This window comes from Calidris pugnax, unplaced genomic scaffold (assembly GCF_001431845.1).
Source record: "Calidris pugnax isolate Ruff unplaced genomic scaffold, ASM143184v1 scaffold670, whole genome shotgun sequence".
Taxonomy (NCBI): domain Eukaryota; kingdom Metazoa; phylum Chordata; class Aves; order Charadriiformes; family Scolopacidae; genus Calidris; species Calidris pugnax.
Genome location: NW_015091560.1, coordinates 40,801 through 61,913, shown reverse-complemented (window position 1 = coordinate 61,913; position 21,113 = coordinate 40,801). Strand labels below are relative to the sequence as shown.

The window sequence follows — 21,113 nt, the reverse complement described above, 5'->3', positions numbered from 1 at the left end:
AAGTCATGGAGATGCACTGGTGGAAAAAAAAAAAAAAAAAAGAAAAAAAAAGGAGCATGAGAAAAGAATCCTCATCTCCAGGCTTATACTTGTAAGAGGGTTTTGGTTTCTGCCCTTCCCTAACCTGCATGGCCCACCTTGTATTCCCAAATCTCAAAAGGAATAGGTGTTTTTCTCTTCATTCAAACTAAAAGATTCACTGTCTTTCAAATGTAATACAGAAAGTGAGGCACTGCTGGCTAATTTTTCTTTGGAATCAATAGGTATGGGCGTCCCACAGTTTACATTTTTGAAGATGTCAAAATAATTTTTTTTTACTCCCGTTTTTATGTTTGTCTTTCCCCCTCCACACCCTGTTGCAGGCAGACGTAGGGAAACATGGAGAGGAAATTCAGTATTTCTGTTGCTTTGGATCTGACAGGAGAAGAGCTGAAGGATCCCAGCCAAAGCTCATTGAAATCAGGAGAAAGACTTGCATTAACTTCAGTGGGCTTTGAATCGGGCCCTGGATGAAAATGCAAGATGGAGTTTTTATTCTTCTCTGTCACTTAGGGGCCAGATTTTTACTCCTTTTTTAATTTCACTCAGTTTTAAGTAATCTCTGCATTCCTGCTGTCCCTCTTTTGGATGCAGAAAGTTAGTTGTTTGAGATCATTGCAGGTATCTTGTGGGAAGTATCCGAAATACATGCTTTTAACTTCCTCTTTCGGGCCTAATTGTATGTGAAAAATAGTTTTTACTGAATTACGTGCACATCCTTACATCAGCTTGTTTTTTTTTTGTCTGTTCAGAAATCCAGATAACAAGAAGTATTTGGCCACACAGTTCTGGTAAGTTGTTTATTGATTATTTTCAATAATCAGTGTTAATTTGCACAGAATTTCAGACATATTTAATCTTTTTTTTTTTCCCATGACAGAGGAAGAGTGTTTCATTTAACTGCATTTAATACTGGAAACTGGCGTATAATAAATGCAGTACATTTTGTGGTTCACACCTTTTTGTAGCCAGAAGTTCTACAAAATCAGGGACCGAGATTAAAATTATAATAGTTTTGTAAACCAGCTTTTTAATATTAATTAACACGGCTAACAGGAGGTCTTTTAGAGTTCTTTCATGCTGTCAGGGTTGAAGCTTTGTGTTTTCATTCCGAGGCTTGTTGCTTCCAACCCAGAATATGAAGTTTGGCAGAGCTGGTTTGAGGAGAGGTTTAACCCTTCCCTGCTCAGCGTTCACTTGGTGCTGAGGCTTCCTTTGAGGGCTCTGTAGCCGTGGTTGGTGTTTCCCAGGGGAAGGAAGTGTAAGTGTAGATCAGCCCAAATGGAAAGATAAAGCTCTAGCAGGTTTTTAATAGTAAACTAAGTCAGAATGGAAAAAAAAAAGCCACCCAAGAAATGCATGGTGTGCCTATCACGCAGTCAGTGTGTGTTACCAACAAACCTGATCCATGAAGGCGTGACAAACTTTCCACTTTTAAAGAGTCTGAGCTGCTTTGATCCCCGTCTCATTCGTACCCACTACACCATCCAGCTCTTCTCCCTCTTTTGGGGTTTTTTTCCTACTTCTGTAGGTGCAGGTGCATAGAAGTTCATTGACATTTGCCCTGTATTCAAATCCTCATTCAAACTAATCCTTAAGGCTATTATTCATGAATGAACACTTGCTTTCTTTAGGATTAGATTTTTTTTCTTCTTCCCCATACTATCAGAAATGTTGAATCTCTGCTTCATATGTTTCATGAAACAGCAGCACCCCTTACCTAAGAGAACAGTGTTTTCTGCCATTCTTCCCTGGTAATAAAAAAAAAAAATGGGATTTATATTTCTTCTTTGAAATTATCTTCAAATTTAACCTCTTCAGAAAAATACGACAACAAAACAAAAAACAACAAAGTTCACTTTGGGAGGGAAAGATTATCGTCCCATTCCACGTACTTCACTTGTTTTCAGAAGTCTGATCTTTTGACTGTTTCTCCTTCTACGAAGTAGCTTGAGACAGGAAACCAGACAGGAGTCTGCCCTGATAAGGGAGAATATTGTTGAATGGAGGTGCCTCAAGAGCTTTTCTTCCGTTGGGTTCAGTAAATGTAGAACTGAAGGTTGAGCAGGGTTTACGTGGGCTCCGTTGTCCCTTGCTAGAGAAGATACTTTCTTAATGAGCACTGCGAGAACTTCCCAAAATTGGTGCCTATGAGAGAGCTGCGTTTCCAGGCCTGTGGATTCAAAGAGCCTCCAAGGGTATTACTGTAAATTTAATGGAATTACTGATTAGTCTGTGACACGGCTGATAAGTGATTATGTCAGAGCGGTTCTAGGTCAAACAAAGTGACGTCAGCAAAGGTAGGATGCACAAGTTGTGCAAAAAAACCCCAGATTTTTCAGCCTGCATCTAGGTCTGGAAGGAGGAAGGTATGAGATTTTTCAAGCCAATAAGAAGCAAAAAATAGTCTGAAATACTAAATAACAGAATCCTACAGAAATTGTCTTTTTCTTCATGCCTACCAAGTAAAACCTTTTTGCCATTTTCTTTCTACGTGATATCCTGACTTTTTCAAGTTTTTCCCCTTTCCCAGTGGAAATGCAATGAACAAACAAAAGGCAGAGGGCTGCCGACCGGTAGACCCTTTTCTTGGTGTACTGATTCTTCCCCATTTTTCCCCCCACTGTTCTTCTGGGGGGGTCCCTTCCCCCAGCACTGTGTCTGGACCTTTTCTCCTTCCCCTGCTTGCTGTGACTGAGCCCGACGGTGGTGCTGAGATGGAGATTTTCTTCTGCTGCTATTTTGGGACCCAAGAGCAGTTGGGCCCTTTCTTACTTCCCATTAAACTTAATGGAACTTTACAAATGCTTCTTTTTTTTGCTAACTCAGCTCTTGATGAGCAACTGGTGCAGTAAGTGCAAACACATCTTGTTACTAGCCCTGGAAAACTTACTTTTTTTGACCCTTCCAGGGAATCCTGCTCTCAGAAGCTGGTTTTTGCTCTGTCAAGCTGTGTTTCAGGGTTCCACTGGAGGAGACTTCTCACCTGGGTTTAGAAAACCTCTCCCCACCCTCCGGATGTCATCAGTGGAGAGTCTTCTGATGTTATCACTTCTCCTTAGGATCAGGGGAAGTTTGACTGGAGGCTCAGAGAAGTAATAGTTTCAGAGCAACAGCCTAAATCCCAAGGGGCTGGACTGAAGAGCTTTGGTTGAAAGCAACAGCCCAAGTCCCAAACACCAGTTGTCCCAAATTGGACTGAAGAACTTTGGCTGCACGACCCCGTTGGCCACCAGATACCATCAGCGCTGCAAGAGCAGCCGTGTCTTTGCAGAGGGCACTCATGCAGTGCTAATTTAGCAGAGTTCATTACATTATTCTGTAATTATTCCACTAATGACCGTCCTACCTTGAAGCTTCTAGCCAAAATCTGGCTGTACCATGGGGCAGCGTCCCGTGCTGTCATGCAGGGTGAGGAGAGGCAAAATTCATGGTCACCATCTCCCTGTCCCCAACAAGCCAGATTGCTGGCAGCTCTTCTTGGTATTTAATGAGAGCAGAGGCTCTGTGTTAGAGGGAGGGCTTTGTTGTTGTTGTTTTTGGGTGTGCAGGGTCAAACCTGTCCCTTCACCCCACCCTTTCCTTTCACAACAGGTCTGAGGATCTTAAAGATAGGTGTCCAGAACTTGCCAGAAGAAGCCACAACGCGGTTGCTCTTCTCCAGCTGCTCTGCAGTGCAGATCATGAAATGGTTTGGGTTGGAAGGGACCTTAAAGACCATCCCGTGCCAGCCCCTGCACCTTCCACTAGCCCAGGTTGCTCCAAGCCCCCTCCAACCTGCCCTTGAACCCCTCCAGGGATGGGGCAGCCACAGCTTCTCTGGCCAACCTGGGCCAGGCTCTCACCACCCTCACACCAAACAAGTTCTTCCCCACAGCTCAGCTCCATCTCCCCTCTTGCAGGGTCCAACCCTTCCCCCTCCTCCTAGGGCTCCCCTCCCTGATCAGGAGTCCTTCCCTCTCCATCTCTCCTGTAGGCCCCAGATGTACCCTGGGTGTCTTCTTCAACTGCTTTGCTCTTTCCATCCAGGGTAAATAATCTGTACAAGTCCTTATTGTCAGAACACACGTTAAGTACCTTTAAGCTTTCATTTGCTCTTAATTATGTCTCCAAAACAGTAAACCATACCTGTCAGAAGGTTGATCTTGAGAAGTCTTCAATCTTGACAAGACCAGGAGCTCTACCCATGATGAGCTTCCCTTCCAGAAGGGCTACTTCCCTGCCTATTGGACCATAAAGGCAGAGTTTGTGGGGTTGGGTTTTTTCTGGACTTTAGATAGGAAAACGCCGAGGGACTTTGCCTGGACTTTACCTTGCACCTGTCCTTATTTGCATACAAAACCCCAATTGCTTCATTTGTCTTTCTGAAGTACAGGGTGTGAGCAAAAAAAAATAAAAAAAATAAAAATCTTATCAAAAGGCCCGTGTCCTGTTTGGACAAGTCGGACCGACTTGGCGGGGAGCCACAGGGTGGGGTGAAAGGGAGGAGGCCAGAAAGTAAAACCGGGTGGTTTGTGAGCAGGGAAAGAAAAGAAAAAAAAAAAAAAGAGAGGGAGAGCAAAAAAATAAAAAGAAAAAAAAAAGAGAGGGTGGAATGTTTGCCTACCGGATTGTAGTTAATTATTTAGTTTCAGATTACATGCATTTTAAATTCTTTCAACCCACATGAAAAAAAAACAACCCTTTAATGCAAAATAGTTTATCTAGTAACATGAAAGACAAAGGCCCTTGTTTTTTAATAGGCTTAATATGAACCTATTGTTGTCTCCTGGCTGGTTTTTTCTAGTCTACCTCAGGAATGAGAGGCGGTGTTTTGATTTTGCAGAAATTAGCTGTATTTACTAAACAATTTGTGGGCTTTCAAACAAGTAACATTATGAAATCAGTGTGTAAAGTAGAACCCAGCTGTTTTTTTTCATTCCTCTGTAACAGAAACAGATAAGGCTGTTTGCCTTCCCTACTGCCCCCTTCTCAAATGTTTGGGAGAGAGAATTTCTGAGTTAGGAGGCAGGATTTTACCAACAGACCAGGAAAAACTACTGACTTCTTACCAGAAATAGCATGGGTTTTGTGTACATGTATTTTGCTTGTGAATTGGGTCCAAGTAATCCATTTGAAGCATTATTTTTAAATACAAAGAGAATTGTTTTGTGAGTTTATTCGCAGCCTTCGGAAAAGTGTTCTTCTACTGAAGTTTAAATGCCAGGCCCAGAGCTGGTTTATATTGACTCTGCAGCAGCTCCATCAGTTCCCACCCTTTGATCTGGACTGACAGGACCACCTGTTAGATATTAATTAATTCTCTTGAAAATTGGTTTCCAGCCACTGTCAAATGAGGAAAAGAAACGTAGCGCTTCAGGGTAACCAGTGATAAAGAGGTGCTGGATTTCTGGACTATGATGCAGCAATAAAAGTCACATTTTCTCTGCCATTCTCAGGTGACCATACCTGATAAGGATGGGGAATTACTTCTCACTTCTGTTCAGAGCCTTGCACTTCCTGTTGTCTGTGTCAGTCTTAATTCCTATAATTCCAGTAATTTAGAGCCCTCTCAGGAAGTGCTCAGTTGCAGCACGGCAGGCGAATGTCTTTCTTGAAGGAAAAGGTGAAAAGGAGTAATTTATAAACTGAAGAAATTCCAATTTTAAAACAACAAATTGACAAAAAGAGTAGCCTTGGAGTGTGACTGCTCCCTTAGAACAAACTCTTCCTTCTCTCTCTCTTCTATTTCTCTCTTCCCTTCTTTCTTTTCTTTCTTGCCTCAGTGTGTCACTTTATCTACTCACATATAAACTAAAATTTAATGCATAGATATCTGGATGTATTTCTGGGAAGACAGCCCTCTGAATCGTTACTGCTAGCTATGGGAAATGTTAAAAACCTGGGAAAGAATAATTCAGAGAAAAGTAGTGTAGTTAATAACCTTCTCCCAGGCATATCTGAAGTATTTACAAAAGTATTACAACTTTCAGCAGATAGTGCTATTTTACACAACTGCTCCTAAAATAAAACTACATGTTAAGTTTAAACTGGGAATTGTGTTGAGTTACTCTATTCCTATCACTTTTTTTTTTTTTTTGCAATTTGTTTTTTTCAGGCCTTTGAGTTCTGTAAGGAGAACGATGAAGATACTTTTAATTGACTTTTGATACTTGTTTGATTCAGTTATTCCAAACCTACACGGTTTTAATAGATGTACATAAACTTTATTCATACACCTGAATAATTACTGTTAGACTTTTAAAACTCAAGACATCTTTCTCTGGAAGCTCCTAACAAATTTTTATCTATTAACACACACGGTAGTTAATGAGTTCTGTAAGGAGAACGATGAAGATACTTTAATTGACTTTTGATACTTGTTTGATTCAGTTATCCAAGACCTACACAGTTTTAATAGATGTAGATAAACTTTATTCATACACCTGAATAATTACTGTTAGACTTTTAAAACTCAAGGCATCTTTCTCTGGAAGCTCCTAGCAAATTTTTATCTGTTAACACACACATTTGTTAGTTGCAAGATTGTTCATTAGGGCAGGCTTATTAGAATTGTTTTAATGTGAAGCGGGTACATCTCATAAAATTTTCATTTAGATTTTTGGGAGAGTTTTTTCAGCCCCAGCCTCAGATCTGTTGTTGAGCCTTTAGCCCACTTCCGCAGGGGGAAGTTCTCCTGCTGGTGTGACCTGGCTTCATTCCTTTCTTTCCAGTGCCATCTACTGGTCGAAATCGAATTTGTGTCATTATTATTATTATTTTTTGTTGTTGTTGGTTTTTTTTGTTCTTGCATCTTAATAGAGGTCATGCCCCTTTCAGGCAGGGCTGTTTGTGTACGGTCAGAACTTCCTCCTTCAGCATCAACCATACGATGTATAACCTGAAGTGATTTATAAAAGCTCGCCAGATTTTTTTGAAATGCTTCTCTTTTGCACAGATTAGTGGTGAATTGTCACTAAATCTATTCTCTCCGGGAAATAACTGATGTATTTTTTGATGTTAAGTCATTGCAGCACGTTCCATATACCTGTCAATTAGTCCTGGATTTTAATCTTTCTTTTGCATTGATTTCAATGTCCATATACATAAAAGCTTCAACTTTTCTATCGGGACAAGAGATAATTCAGTGAACTGATTCCATAGAGGTTATCAGCTAAAGGAGATTATTCTGAAGTTCTGATGCTGATGACAAATGTATAGTCTAATACAGGTTACACACTAATGACAGCTAACGAAAGTGACAGTTCTGTGATCCCAGTATGCTGCCATGCACAATAAAAATCCAAATTAACTCTCATTAAAGTGAGCAGGTGCCCCTCCGTTTCGGCAGGGAAACAATAAACTTAGAATAACTGAAACACCTCAATGCAGCCCAGTCAAATATTTAAGAAGCTGTGTCAGAGATGGGTAAATATTCACATTAATCTGGCAAAATAGTAAGTTCTTTAGAGACGGGAGGGTTTCCTGCAGCTTTCTTACCCCTTGTCTGTCCCTTGCAGGCCAGGACACCAGTGGCATCAGGGCAGGTGAATATAAAAGATGCTGATGTTTGACCCGGTCCCTATCAAGCAAGAAGCCATGGAGCCTGTTTCAGTGGTAAGGCTTTTCAAATGTTTTAGCCTTTGTGATGACTGTGTGGTTTTTACACATTTAAATTCATACCAGGTTTTCTCCAAGCTTTGGATTAGCCCAGGAAGGGAGAGGCTGTGCAGTTACAGAACTTCACGGTGATGTGGCCAGAGCCTGGGGTTTCAACATTTTTGAACCTTTGGACTAAACAAACTCAACTGACCCTTTCTGTGTTTCTCTCTTGGTTTTGAAAACACCTGCCTGGGGCTAACTCTGCGCTCTAAACAGCAGAAAATTAACCCTGACCTAAAAAAAAGGAATGTTTTTTCACTGGGTAAGTGGTAGCATGACCTGAAGAGATGAGAACCAGGGCAGTGGAGGAGGAATGGTGGGGAAAAAAAGGGAAGGGAAAACTTTTATTATTCCAATTGGGTTAGTTTTCCATCAGCTTGGTGTATGGGGTCGTCTCAGAGAAGAGCCTGATAAGCAAGAGCAGCTAGAAGGGGTAGCTGTGAGGCAGTTGTGATGATTTAGGCTCTTACCAACCAAAAATCCCCATATTTTTTTTTGGTCAGGTCAAAGAGCTGATCTGACTCATCCTGCAGCTGCTGGAGCCAGGGGAGGGCGGAGGAGGAGGAGGGAGAGGGACCTCCCCTTTCAGCAGGAGCCTGCAATAAAATCAGATTAAGCATAACGTGAACCACACCCTTGGAAAGGCTGATCAATTAAAAGGGTGAAGTCAATGCACATAAATTAGAGTGCCTTAAACTCGTGCTGCTCTGGATGGCATCTCTCAGTGAAAAGTTCCCTTCCTGTTTTGTTTCAAATACAGAATAATTGTCACCAGTATAAATGCAGTCTGGTTTCTTCAGTGCTGTCAATAAAACCTTCTGAGAGTTGAGTTTAGATGCAATTTAAAATTACAGTTTGACTTCTCATGGAGCTTACCGACTTGGGAGCAATGATAGAAAAATAACTGCTCTCTCACTGAGGGTGCAGGTGTGACAAATTCCAGTATTTGGGTCAAAAAAAAAAACCCTTAGTACTGGCCAGTCTGTCACTTCAATCGTGGTTATTGTGGGAGATCTAAGGAGATGGAATGGACCAGCCGTTAGAGGCCATTCAGAGCATTTTCCCAAATCTTGCATAATGAAAAGAAAAGGAAAAAAAAAAAGGCAGGAAAGGAAAAGCAGAAAGTCCAGAGGAAAGGACTTTTTGTTTGGAGTGAGGTTCCCTTCATGGAGATGACTGTGGTCATTCTGATAGTATCGTTAGAGGCCAAACTAAATGAATTAGGAATTATATGTTATTTTACCTGAACACACACTTTATATATATATATATAATTACGTTATACTGTAGGTATAAAGACCATCTTTAAAGAATCACATTAGTTGGGGTGGGAGAAGGAAGGAAATATGAGGGGTTTGAGAGCAGTGTGTTTCGGGGGGTGTTGCCAAAAGTTAGCTCCACTTCTCGAGACAACTGAAGCTGGCACCTGCAGAATTTCATCACTCTCCCCTCCACCAACAGCTCCAGCCTTTTACTGAATTGAAATATTGAACGTTTTTTATGATAGTTCTTAATGAACTGGTGACAAACTCATCTATGAGTCCTACCCAAATATTTGCTGCGAGAATGTCTTAAATATTTGGGCAAACACCTCTGACCATTTAGTGAGAGAAGTTGCTTTTTTATGTGTTATCACTTTTCTTTGAATTGAAATAAACTGGTTTTTTTCTGCCTTCCCATCAGGCCCAAAACTTGAGAATCTGTTCACCTGTATAACAACGGTGTTTCACTGGGGCAGTATCATAGAATTTAGCAAATGATATCAGATTAGTGCTTGATAATGTCCTTTGATAATGTTCTTCTGAGTGGGGATAGGTGTGTGTGTGACCTATTGGGCCAGTGTTTATTCTTGACAGGTTTTCAAGAGGAAAAGCGTGGTGATTCTTAATCCTTTTGGATGTATTGATTTAATTCTTGAGCCACACGGACGTGGCTCAAAAACATCAGAAGTTCCTTTGATTTCTTTTCCAGTTCCTTTATGGCTTCAGCGCTCTGGGGTTTATTATGGGGAAAAAAAAGGCAGGAAAGGTAAATTAATTGCTTTGTAAGGCCCAAAGAGTGATGATATCAAGAATAAAAAAAGAGCTAGAGGGAGGTTGTAAAGGAATATACGCTGAAATGCAATCCTGCATCTTTATAGTGACATGTCATTCTATGCAGGGCTGTTGTGGGAAGCGGAGTTTACAGGAAAGAAGGAATTTGGTGAGGTTTTTTCAGTCCATGTCAGACCAAACTCCTGCATACACTGTTCATTCCCACAGGAGAAATCCAGGGAGGATGTAGCACCTTAAATATTCTCGGCAAACAGAGCAGGTATAGCTAATTTTCCATTTTTCCACCAGAATACTTCCTTTAAGTCCTAGGACAGGTGAGAAAAGATGGCTCTTGCAGGCTATGGAATATGCTTCTGCTTCCTGCAGTCAGTGGAAAACCAACCAGAGGTGGTTGGGCTCTTTTTTTTTTTGGTTTGTTTGCACTCCCTATACATAGAGAAACTCCCTTATCCCCCAAGAGACTCTTGCTCTAGCATTCTTCCAACTTTTTCACCCTTTTTTCTTCCCAGCACAGATAATTTGTCACACCACATTTGTCTATTGCAGCTTTTATCTGTAGTTCAGATAGAAACACAGCAATTAAAAACCAAACAAGGAGGAAGAGTTTCGAGGAGTGACTCAGCTTCCCCAAAGTGCCAGAGGAAAACGCTGATGTTAAATCTCTGTCAGCTTCATTACAGCAATGAAAACCTTCTATGCAAAATAATACAAGGCACATGGGGTAAAATACCACGTCCCTAGAAGAATCACTTCTTAAAAACATCGTTATTTTCTTCCTAATTCTTAGAAAGTGTTTCTTGCTTGTCTATATTTTACTGAGCTTTTCTGGTTTATGTCAGCTTCCCCAAAGTGCCAGAGGAAAACGCTGATGTTAAATCTCTGTCAGCTTCATTACAGCAATGAAAACCTTCTATGCAAAATAATACAAGGCACATGGGGTAAAATACCACATCCCTAGAATAATCACTTGTTAAAAACATCATTATTTTCTTCCTAATTCTTGGAAGGTGTTTCTTGCTTGTCTGAATCTATTTTACAGAGCTTTTCCCATTTACACAAACAAGGAGGAAGAGTTTCGAGGAGTGACTCAGCTTCCCCAAAGTGCCAGAGGAAAACGCTGATGTTAAATCTCTGTCAGCTTCATTACAGCAATGAAAACCTTCTATGCAAAATAATACAAGGCACATGGGGTAAAATACCACGTCCCTAGAAGAATCACTTCTTAAAAACATCGTTATTTTCTTCCTAATTCTTAGAAAGTGTTTCTTGCTTGTCTATATTTTACTGAGCTTTTCTGGTTTATGGTTCTCTGCGCGAGGTTTTAATAGTTTGGTGTTTTTTCAGCACACACACACCTGGTGTTGCTTGAGGAGCTGGAAGAGGAGAGCTGTTTGTAGAGAAAGGTTACATCTGGGAGATACTGTCTTCTTCAATTCTGACTGAAAACATTCCCTGAGATTTAAATTACATTGCTTTTTTCCTTTCCCAGTATTCTTGCCATGGATGAAGTGCTTGTAGGCGCTGACACTGTGGGGGAGCATTTACAGTTTGTTGAAGCCAAATAAACTTTGCCAACCAATGGCAGCAATTTTCACAGGAGCACTAAATATCTCCTGTGTGGTTAAATTTTGCATTTTTGCCCGTGCCCATAGCTTGATCAGATTTAGCAGACATTAAATACTGTTAAATACTGAATTCTATCAATATCCAGTGGCCTTCATCACTTGGAACGCTCATAATTTCATCACTGGGCTCAGCAGTGGTGGCAAATCTGTAGGACTTGTTTTAGCCAGTGCTGCCTGCAATAAGGGCATTTTAAGAGAATTCTGAGGAACCAGTTACCATCAGAGAGGAATGTTTTTATAGATCAAGTCTGGAAGAACGGCCGTAAAGAGAATAAATAAAGTTCCAGAGGTTTTAATGTCATATTTACTGTTCGAAGATTAATCACCATCGCGTGTGCTGCTTTATTAGAGTATTTTATGGAGTAGGTGTTTTGTTATTACAGTGTTACGAGTGTAGCAGGAAAATTCAATATTTTCTAAATTCACTGTTTCAAACAGTAACTGAAAAGAAGAAAAACACGTCTGTGTCATTTTGCAAAAACAATTTTGGATATTTAAAATCACATAAACGTCCCCTAGGGAAGACTGATGTAAGAAGCCAGGAAGAAGGACTGCTGGAAGTTTCCACCTCAGGAAAAAAATAACTGAAATGTCATAGATATGATTGGATAAAAATACAGTAGTTTTATACTTCTGATCTGCTTCACTTTCTACCATTTTGAACATTTTTTTTAATCCTACTTATCAAAGTCTTTTTGGCGCCGAAGAATTCAGCAGTTTTTTAATACTAGTGTGAAGCTGCTTAGCCTTAGTGTGAGGCTTTACTTACCTGGAATCCCAAGGTAGCATTTTATTTCCCAAAAATGTACAACATCTAAGGGCTATAAAACTGTGTAGATGGGATTTTCTGTGTCTGTTTGCTGTGTTAGAACATCACTTGGGTTCCTGTTCATAAGCAACCTCCGTTTTCAACACTGTTTAAATGCTGAATTGACCTGGATAGTTGTTGATTAATACTGTACTCTGTGATGAATGTTATTATTTCTTGGTTTACAGAAATTATTTCCACTAAAAGGTGGAGGTGATCGCGTAGATCGAGATCAGTTTGGGGTTTTATAGGATCTTCTCAGGAGAATTGCTGGCTACTTCTGACAGGAGTGTTCTTCCAACACGTCAAAAGTTTGACCACCTATTAGTTTTCCCACATCAGACTGGCTGCTTAGCTGCTTTATTCCTAAACAATAAGAATAAAAAAAGGTTTAAAACTTAACCTTTTGCACTCTTGAGTTTCTCACCCGTTGCTTACACAGCTCAGATCAGACTGGCTGCTTAGCTGCTTTATTCCTAAATAATAAGAATAAAAAAAGGTTTAAAACTTACCTTTTGCACTTTTGGGTTTTTCACCCATTGCTTACGCAGCTCAACTGTGTATTTATTTCCTGTAGGGTTCAGATACATCATTACTTTCTTTAGTGATGGTTGTTTTCCAATTAAGCAGCTGATGGGGACCCGTTACTTGCAGTTTGAAGTCCAATTTTAACTCTCTCTCTTCAGTGACTTTGTGATCCTCATTTTACAGTTACACACTGGGCCCAGCACCAGGGATCTCCGGGGTCAGTGCTGTGCAGCTCAGTCTGTGCAAAGCAGTTGTTCAGGGAGAAAGAGCTGGATAAGCCTGGAGGATTGGTTTTCATCATCTGTTTTATGTTGTTTCCGACACAGTTTGTGAATCTGCTTGAATAACATCCTTTGTGTGAAATCCTGGGCTTTATTTAATTCGCTTTTATTGAGAAAAAGTACGTTGAAGTGCTTTCTTGAAACTTTTCCACTTTGCCTCAGTTGTGTGAGCCGCCTTTCTTTTTCAGCAGTCATTGTGTGCGTCTTGATTTATTGTTTGATTTTCTTTTTTTTTTCCCCCCTCCTGACAGTCATACCCGTCCAATTACATGGACCACATGAAGCCAAACAAATACAGCGTCATTTATTCTACGCCGAGCATGTTGCACAACAAATTCTACTCCAGCCCCGAAGGACTCTCGAACGGCATCCAGATGGAGCCCGTAGACCTCACGGTGAACAAGCGGAGCTCGCCGCCTTCGGCTGGAAGTTCTCCTTCCCCCTTAAAATTCCAGACTGCCCACAGGAGGACCTCTCCTGGATTGACTCTCTCCTCACCCAGCTCCCCCCTGAGCAAATTCACCCCGTCTCCCCCGGGAGTGCAGCCCATTTCCATGCCAATCACCATCCCGCCCGTGATGGCCGCTGCCCTTTCGCGCCACGGACTGAGGAGCCCCGGCATCCTCCCGGTGATACAGCCCGTGGTGGTCCAGCCCGTTCCCTTCATGTACGCCCCCCACCTTCAGCAGCCCATCATGGTCTCCACCGTCCTGGCAGACGAGATGGAGACGCCCAGCAGCATGCAAGGTGGGTGGTGGCCAGAGTTTCTCCTTTGGTGCCCTCTCATCCCGGGAAAATAACTGGTTTTAGGAAACAGACCGTAATTCCCATTCCTCTGAAATGTGCAGGTGTAGAATTTACTCTGCAAATAGAATCATAGAATTGCTGAGCTTGGAAGGGACCTTCCAGATCATGGAGTCCAACCATCAACCCAACCCATCACTAACCCATGTCCCTCAGCACCACGTCTGCCCGGCTTTTAAATCCCTCCAGGGATGGTGGGTTTATAGTATTCTACCCAACTTACCAAGGTCGTATTCTGTTCTGATTTATACCTGTGGAAAGCTCTTTTATCTACCAAAATTTGGACTGACAAACATGTTGGACCGATGAAAATGAATAGAATCGTTTTGAATCGTAGTTCATCAGGAGATGGACTCAAACTGGGAGATTTTGTATTCTAGCATGAATTGATGCTTTAAAAGTAGAGCTGGGGGATTTAACAACGAATTTTTACATCTATAGCTCTACAGCTACGTGAAAGGACACTGTAGAGAGGTTGGTGCTGGTCTCTTCTCACAGGTAATTAGTGACAGAACGAGAGGGAACGGCTTCAAGCTCCAACAGGGGAGGTTTAGATTGAACATTAGGAAAGAATTTTTCACCGAAAGAGTGGTCGGGCATTGGAACAGGCTGCCCAGGGAGGGGGTGGAGTCCCCATCCCTGGCTGTGTTTAAGGGCCGTTTAGATGCAGTGCTGAGGGACATGGTGTAGGGGAGGACTTTGTAGAGTAGGGGAGATGGTTGGACTCGATGATCCCAAGGGTCTCTTCCAACCTAGACAATTCTATGATTCTATGATTTCCATAACTGCCCCTATCTCTGATGTGTTGCCTTCCCTTCTCCTCCTCCCCAGTGCCCGTCATCGAGTCTTACGAGAAGCCTGCCCTGAAGAAAACAATCAAAGTGGAGCCAGGAACCGAACCCTCGAAGACCGACTTCTATCCCGAGCAGATGTCACCACCCATGATGACCTCGCTGTCCCCCCAGCAGGTCATGCTGCAAGAGTAAGTAGCCCCCAGTAGTCCCAAGATGAGCAGAAGGGTGAGAAGACCTCCGTTGTGGCTGTTCCCCAGTTCTGAGGAGGGGGAGGGAGTGTTGCAGTGCTTTAGAACATGCGATAAAAGACACAAAAACACCAAAACATCCTTCCCCTTCCCTACTACCACTGAGAAATGTGACTTTCAACTTTTTTTTCCCCTTTTTAGCAACACAGGAGTTGATACATGTTTTTACGTGGCAACCACGTAGATCTGCCATTTATATAATGCATTTTAAAGGTCATGGGAGTCCCAATCCTGGGAGTATTGAAAGTAGGACTCCCAATATGCCAGTGATACCTGCTCATGTGAAACCAGCAGCAAACTGGAAAGATTGCCTGAAAACATTTCATACTGACCTCTCTATTGATGTCACCCAAAACACCCGTCTTTAAAAGGATTCTTGGGACTTTTCTTGTCTTGGAGGACCTTCAGAAAATCTTGGCTGCTGGGTGGAAAGAACCCCCTCAGCCCTAGGAGTTGTGCTAACCCAGTGAAATTCCATGGTTCCCTGGGGCTGTTGTTTTGTGGGTGCCACGGACACCCCTCAGTTTCCCCATTTTCCTGGGGAAAATTCTTTCAACTTCCCAAAATGCCCCGAATCCGGCTCATCCTTTGGGGCAGCACGGGACCAGAGCTGAGGTTGGGAATGGAGCTGGGCTGGGGGTACAGGACTCCAGAATCCATTTCTGGCCCTTCTTCCTGCAGGAGGCCATTGCCCTCGACGGGCACCTCCCCTCCTCAGGTGGTGGAGATGTTTTATTGTAAGAAACAGGATAAAATAGTAAGATAAAATGTTTCCTAGGTGGTTACCGACCTTCCACGATGAGCCTATGAGTGAGGTTTGTGTGTGCTTAGAATTAACTTCTGCTGGGTCAGAACTACCCAATGGTTTGGTTTTTTAGTTCTTTGTTAGTACTTTTGTTCTTCTTTAACACGAGCAGAGCAGTGAGTGCTGTCCCTGGGCGCCGCCGCACCCTTCCTCCGGGGCCCAGGCTTCTGCCCACCCCTCACCTGCCTTAGTGATTTGCATTCATTATTTCTCAGTGAGTCCAGTTTCCACAGGAAACCCATCCACTGAGCAAAGAATATAAAAATTACAAAAAGCATGGGGAATAGCCCATGATAATCCACACTCCCAAAGCATCTCCTCTGCTTTGTGTTCATGGGGAACCCATCCTCACACTGTCATGGTTTGAGTTCCTTCCTGGAGGTCCTGTGGAGCCGTGGTTCTCCCGAGTTCCTAAAACCACTTCCAGGTTTATGTTCTGCTGTATCCACCATGAGATGTCTGTAAATGGTGGTTTTAATCTTTTTTTTAACATTTCAAAAAATACACAAACTCCACAAGTTACCAGAGGAGACCTAGGCCTTCATCATATAAATTTCCTGTTGTCTCACAGCTCCGTCAGCCTCTCCCTGCACATTGTGAGCTATCATTAGGCACTGCTTTATCAATTCCTGTAGGTTCCAGCTGCCCAAAGTGCACTGTTCAGACACATAAACTACAGTAAAAGGACACAGGGAACCTTAGTCTCACTTTTAGTTTTGCTTTGGTGTTAGTTTTTTGTCCCACACATTATATATGTGTGATGTTGGTGGCGCTTCTGTAGGGCTTTCTCTACCTCTGATAACTGACATCGCGGCGTGGGTATTCCTAAAATCAGGACTGAGGTAATAATCTGTGATCAAACACAAGGAGCTTCATTAATGTTGCTTTTTCTTGTGGGTGCAAGTCTAAGTCCTGCTGCCAACAGCGTGTGGTCTGCTAGGAAAGGAGGAGAAAAAGGTCTTGAAATTGTAACACGATTTTTAGAAGATGCTCTTGGCTGTTAAAGAACGGCGCTGAAGGAGTTGTATGGTGGAGAACAGGATACCCTCCTCATGGTGAGATGGAACTTCCCATGTTCCAGTTTGTGCCCGTTCCCTCTTGTCCTGTCCCTGGGCACCACTGAGAAAAGCCTGGCCCCATCCTCCTGACACCCACCCTTGAAGGATTTATAGGTGTTGATCAGATCCCCCCTCAGCCTTCTCTTCTCCAGACTAAACAGACCCAAGTCCCTCAGCCTTTGCTCAGCAGAGAGATCCCCCAGGCCCCTCCTAATCTTTGTGGCCTCTGCTGTCCCCGCTCCAGCAGTTCCCTGTCCTTCTGGAACTGGGGAGCCCAGCACTGGACCCCGTGCTCCAGATGGGTCCTCCCCAGGGCAGAGCAGAGGGGCAGGATGACCTCCCTCCACCTGCTGGCCACGCTCTTTTCAATTTACCCCAGGATGCCCTTGGCCTTCTTGGCCCCCAGGGCCCATTGCTGGCTCCTGGGCATCCTGTTGTCCACCAGGACTCCCAGGTCTTTCTCCTCAGAGCTGCTCTCCAGCAGGTCAGCCCCAACCTGTCCTGGTGCAGGGGGTTATTCCTCCCCAGGTGCAGCACCTGACACTTGCCACTCTTGAACTTTATGAGGTTCCTCTGCCCAGCTCTTTCCAGAAGCTGGATGTGTCTCCACCTGCCTGAACGTTGATGTTTTTGTTGTCGTGTGTGCAGTGGGAGCACACCTTCACCTGTGCTCTCACCTGTGGGGCTTCGGGAGGGACAAAAATTGCTGTTTGTGAAGGTGGAGGGGACAACTTGAGACATCCTGTGGGTGTGCCACCCCGGCTGAACGCCGCTTTTAGGAATTGACGTCAGTGGGACGGGGAGGCCGCACCCTCCTGCCAGCACCAAACAGGAAACTCTTAATTACCCGCCCCAGGAGTGGCTGGAACAATAAAGAGCCGAGTTCTGCCTCCAAATCCTAAAGATATAATTTCTCTAATAACCATAGAATGGTTCGGCTTGGAAGGGACCTCAAAGATCACCAAGGTCCAACCCCCATCTAATACAGAATAGCTGGTTCCATTCACAAGCAAATCAGTTGCTTTCAAAGGAAGAAGAACAATTGTGAAAAAAAAGGCCAAAAAAAAGTTCACTGTGAGTTTGAGAAATCTGGGTTTGACTGAAAAACAGGAATTTGAAGGGGGTTTTTTCCCTCGGTTTGTTCAAAAAAAAAAACCCAAAATGCTGGAGGGGGTGGTAGAAATGGCTCCATCATGCCACAAAGTGAGTAAACATTGAAAAATGTGTAAAAAAAAAAAAATGGAATTTGCTAAACCCTCTTGAATTTTTTGACAGGGGTGTAAGGGTGTGTTCCTCCTGCCAGGAGAGGGAGGGGTGGGTGGCGAGTGAAGGGCTCTGTCCCCCATCACTTCTAGCTGAGATTTTTCCTGCAATCCCTTTTAGCTGAGGTTTTTCCTGCCATCCCTTTTAGCTGAGGTTTTTCCTGCCATCCCTTTTAGCTGAGGTTTTTCCTGCAATCCCTTTTAGCTGAGGTTTTTCCTGCCCTCAATGTTTGGTTGTTTCCTTCCCCTCTGCAGGAATCACCCCTCGGTTATAGTTCAGCCGGGGAAGAGGCCGCTGCCCGCGGAATCCCCGGACACGCAGAGGAAACGCCGGATCCATCGGTGCGACTACGAGGGCTGCAACAAGGTCTACACCAAGAGCTCCCACCTGAAAGCTCACAGAAGAACCCACACAGGTTTGAGCATCGCTGTGCTTTCACCAAACCCCTGTCAGACACTCAATGTCAGCTTTTAGTCAGCCTGGGGGTGAACAGCAAAATCATAGAATCATAGAATCATTCAGGTTGGAAGAGACCCTTGGGATCATGGAGTCCAACCATCAACCCTACTCTACAAAGTCCTCCCCTACACCATGTCCCTCAGCACTGCATCTAAACGGCCCTTAAACACAGCCAGGGATGGGGACTCCACCACCTCCCTGGGCAGCCTGTTCCAATGCCCGACCACTCTTTCGGTGAAAAATTCCTTCCTAATGTTCAAATTTCCTAATGACTGGGGGTGTTGGTCGACTGTTGGCTGAACGTGAGCCAGCAGTGTGCCCAGGTGGCCAAGAAGGCCACCAGCATCCTGGCCTGTGTCAGAACAGTGTGGTGAGTAGGAATCAAGAGGTGATGGTCCTCCTGGACTGGGCACTGGTGAGGCCCCACCTTGAGGGCTGGGTCCAGTTTTGGGCTCCTCACCACAAAAGAGACATTGAGGGGCTGGAGCTGGTGAGGGGTCTGGAGCACAAGTCTGGTGAGGAGCAGCTGAGGGAGCTGGGGGTGTTCAGCCTGGAGAAAAGGAGGCTGAGGGGAGACCTTCTGGCTCTCTCCAACTCCCTGAAAGGAGGGTGTAGCCAGGGGGGGTCGGTCTCTTCTCCCAAGGAACAGGCCATGGGACAAGAGGACAAGTTGCCCCAGGGGAGGTTCAGATTGGAAATTAGGGAAAATTTTTCCATGGAAAGGGTTATGAAGCCTTGGAATGGGCTGCCCAGGGAAGGGGTTGAGGCACCATCCTCCACCAGGAGGATCATGGGTTAGAAAGCAAGGGTTGGCAGTGATTGGAAGTGGAGCTGTTGGTGACAATGGTGCAGGTTGTTCCTTCTGCAGTGACTTCAAGAGGTGCTGGATGGGGTCACCAGCCCTTTCCCCCCAGCTCCTCTGGAACGTGAGCTCCTGGGTTTTGAAAATGGTTGAGCGAACGCTGAAACCTTCTAAATTTCTGGGCTTGCTGAGCCAGAACAGGCGGTGGTGGGGCGGAGGGAGGAGCAGAGAGGGGAGAACAAAATAAGCTGTGGCAGGAAACAATACTTTTTGATCTGTCAGTGTCAGAGGCAGGGTTCCCTGCAGCTGGAGGCTCTTGGAGTCAGCCCCTCGAGAGGTTTACCCCTTTGAGAGGTTTACCCTCTCGCCTTCTCCAATCTCATCCAGTGATGAGATTGGAGAAGGCGAGAGGGTAAACCTCTCAAACGTTAAACAACGGGCGCCTTTGCGTTCTTAAAATAACTCCCCCCTCCTGTCTTTTTGTCTTCTTCTTCCAGGTGAAAAGCCCTACAAGTGCACGTGGGAGGGCTGCACGTGGAAGTTTGCTCGCTCCGACGAACTGACGCGGCATTTCCGCAAGCACACGGGCATCAAACCCTTCCAGTGCCCGGACTGTGACCGCAGCTTCTCCCGCTCCGACCACCTCGCCCTCCACAGAAAACGCCACATGCTCGTCTGAACCTCTTCAGCCCCCGACTCCCCTTTTAGTATTTTTTGGTTTTGTGTTGTTTTTTCACACGTGCATTTAAATTTGGATTCAGCTGGCCTGAATCCCCCCCCGGTTTCTACCATTAAAAGCTTCCGTATGGTCAGTAACAGACGGTATCTAACCCTCCTGTGTCCTCGCCACGGGTCAGACCTCAAGAATGTGAAGGCTTCTCTCCACTCTGGGCTTGTTCTCCAGGGGAGATGTTTAAGCAAAAACCCTTCCTGCAGCCCGTAGGTCTGGTGTGTTGCGGTGCCAACGAGGGAACCTGGAAACTGAAAACTTCTCTTGGTTTCTTCATTTAATCAGCCCACGTGGATAAAGTAGTAAATGTTACCGTGTGCCCAAAATGCTAGTCCTTGCCACAGACTTGTTCCTGACGTGCCCGGGGAGGGGCACGCTGGTGTTTGATGCTCCACAGTGCAACGGATGGACTCTTCCCAAACCCACCTCGGTGCCTGCGGCGCGGTTGATCCGAGGGTTGTGGGATGGTGGTGCCTGATCTCACAGCTGCCCCCCAGACACCCACTCCCACCCAGCCCAGAAATAAACCTGAGCCGTGTCAGTGCTCCCCAGAGAGACTGAGTCCCGGAGTCATTGGCAGGAGTCGCTCCGTAGGGAACGTCGTGCACCTCGGGGGTGACCTCCTCTGCCTTCTGGGGCAGTGGGAACCCTTGGTTTTTAGGGTGTGGTGGGGTTTTGGTGGGGGATCCCTGCTGGGGGGCTGTACCTCTGGTTCCCCTGGTGTGGGGACGGGACACAAAAACGCGGTTCTTCCCCATGACACCCGGAGAAACCCCCCCGCAGCTCCTTCCAGGGACACAACCTCTCCCTCCACTAGAAAAGAGTGGTTTTCTCTTTGCTGTACCTTGGAAAAATAGCAATTGTTAAGGTTAAAAATGCTCCTGAGTGTGTCAGGGCCAGAGGGGGCCACTTGGATACGCTACAGTGTTGAGGTGGACAGTAAAATGACAATGAGCAAACAGTGTGCTTTTGTGGCCAAGAGGCCAATGGAATCCTGGGCTGCGTAGGGAAGAGTGTGGCCAGCAGGTCAAGGGAGGTCATTCTCCCCCTCTACTCTGCACTGGTGAGGCCACAACTGGAGTACTGTGTCCAGTTCTGGGCTCCCCAGTTCAAGAGGGACAGGGAACTACTAGAAAGAGTCCAGCGTAGGGCTACAAAGATGATTCAAGGATTG

The 21,113-nt window shown here is 44.6% G+C and overlaps 1 protein-coding gene across 1 annotated transcript; it reads left to right on the top strand.

The window, feature by feature from the left end:
• The first annotated feature begins 791 nt into the window (after positions 1 to 791).
• On the top strand, positions 792 to 20,565 carry LOC106899843 (Krueppel-like factor 3). The gene is made up of 6 exons (XM_014961766.1): positions 792 to 830; positions 7,539 to 7,635; positions 13,228 to 13,723; positions 14,612 to 14,762; positions 18,203 to 18,363; positions 19,707 to 20,565. Exons 2-6 carry the CDS (start codon positions 7,579 to 7,581, stop codon positions 19,886 to 19,888), a joined length of 1,047 nt encoding a protein of 348 aa, XP_014817252.1. The 5' UTR covers positions 792 to 830; positions 7,539 to 7,578; the 3' UTR covers positions 19,889 to 20,565.
• The last annotated feature ends 548 nt before the right edge of the window (positions 20,566 to 21,113 follow it).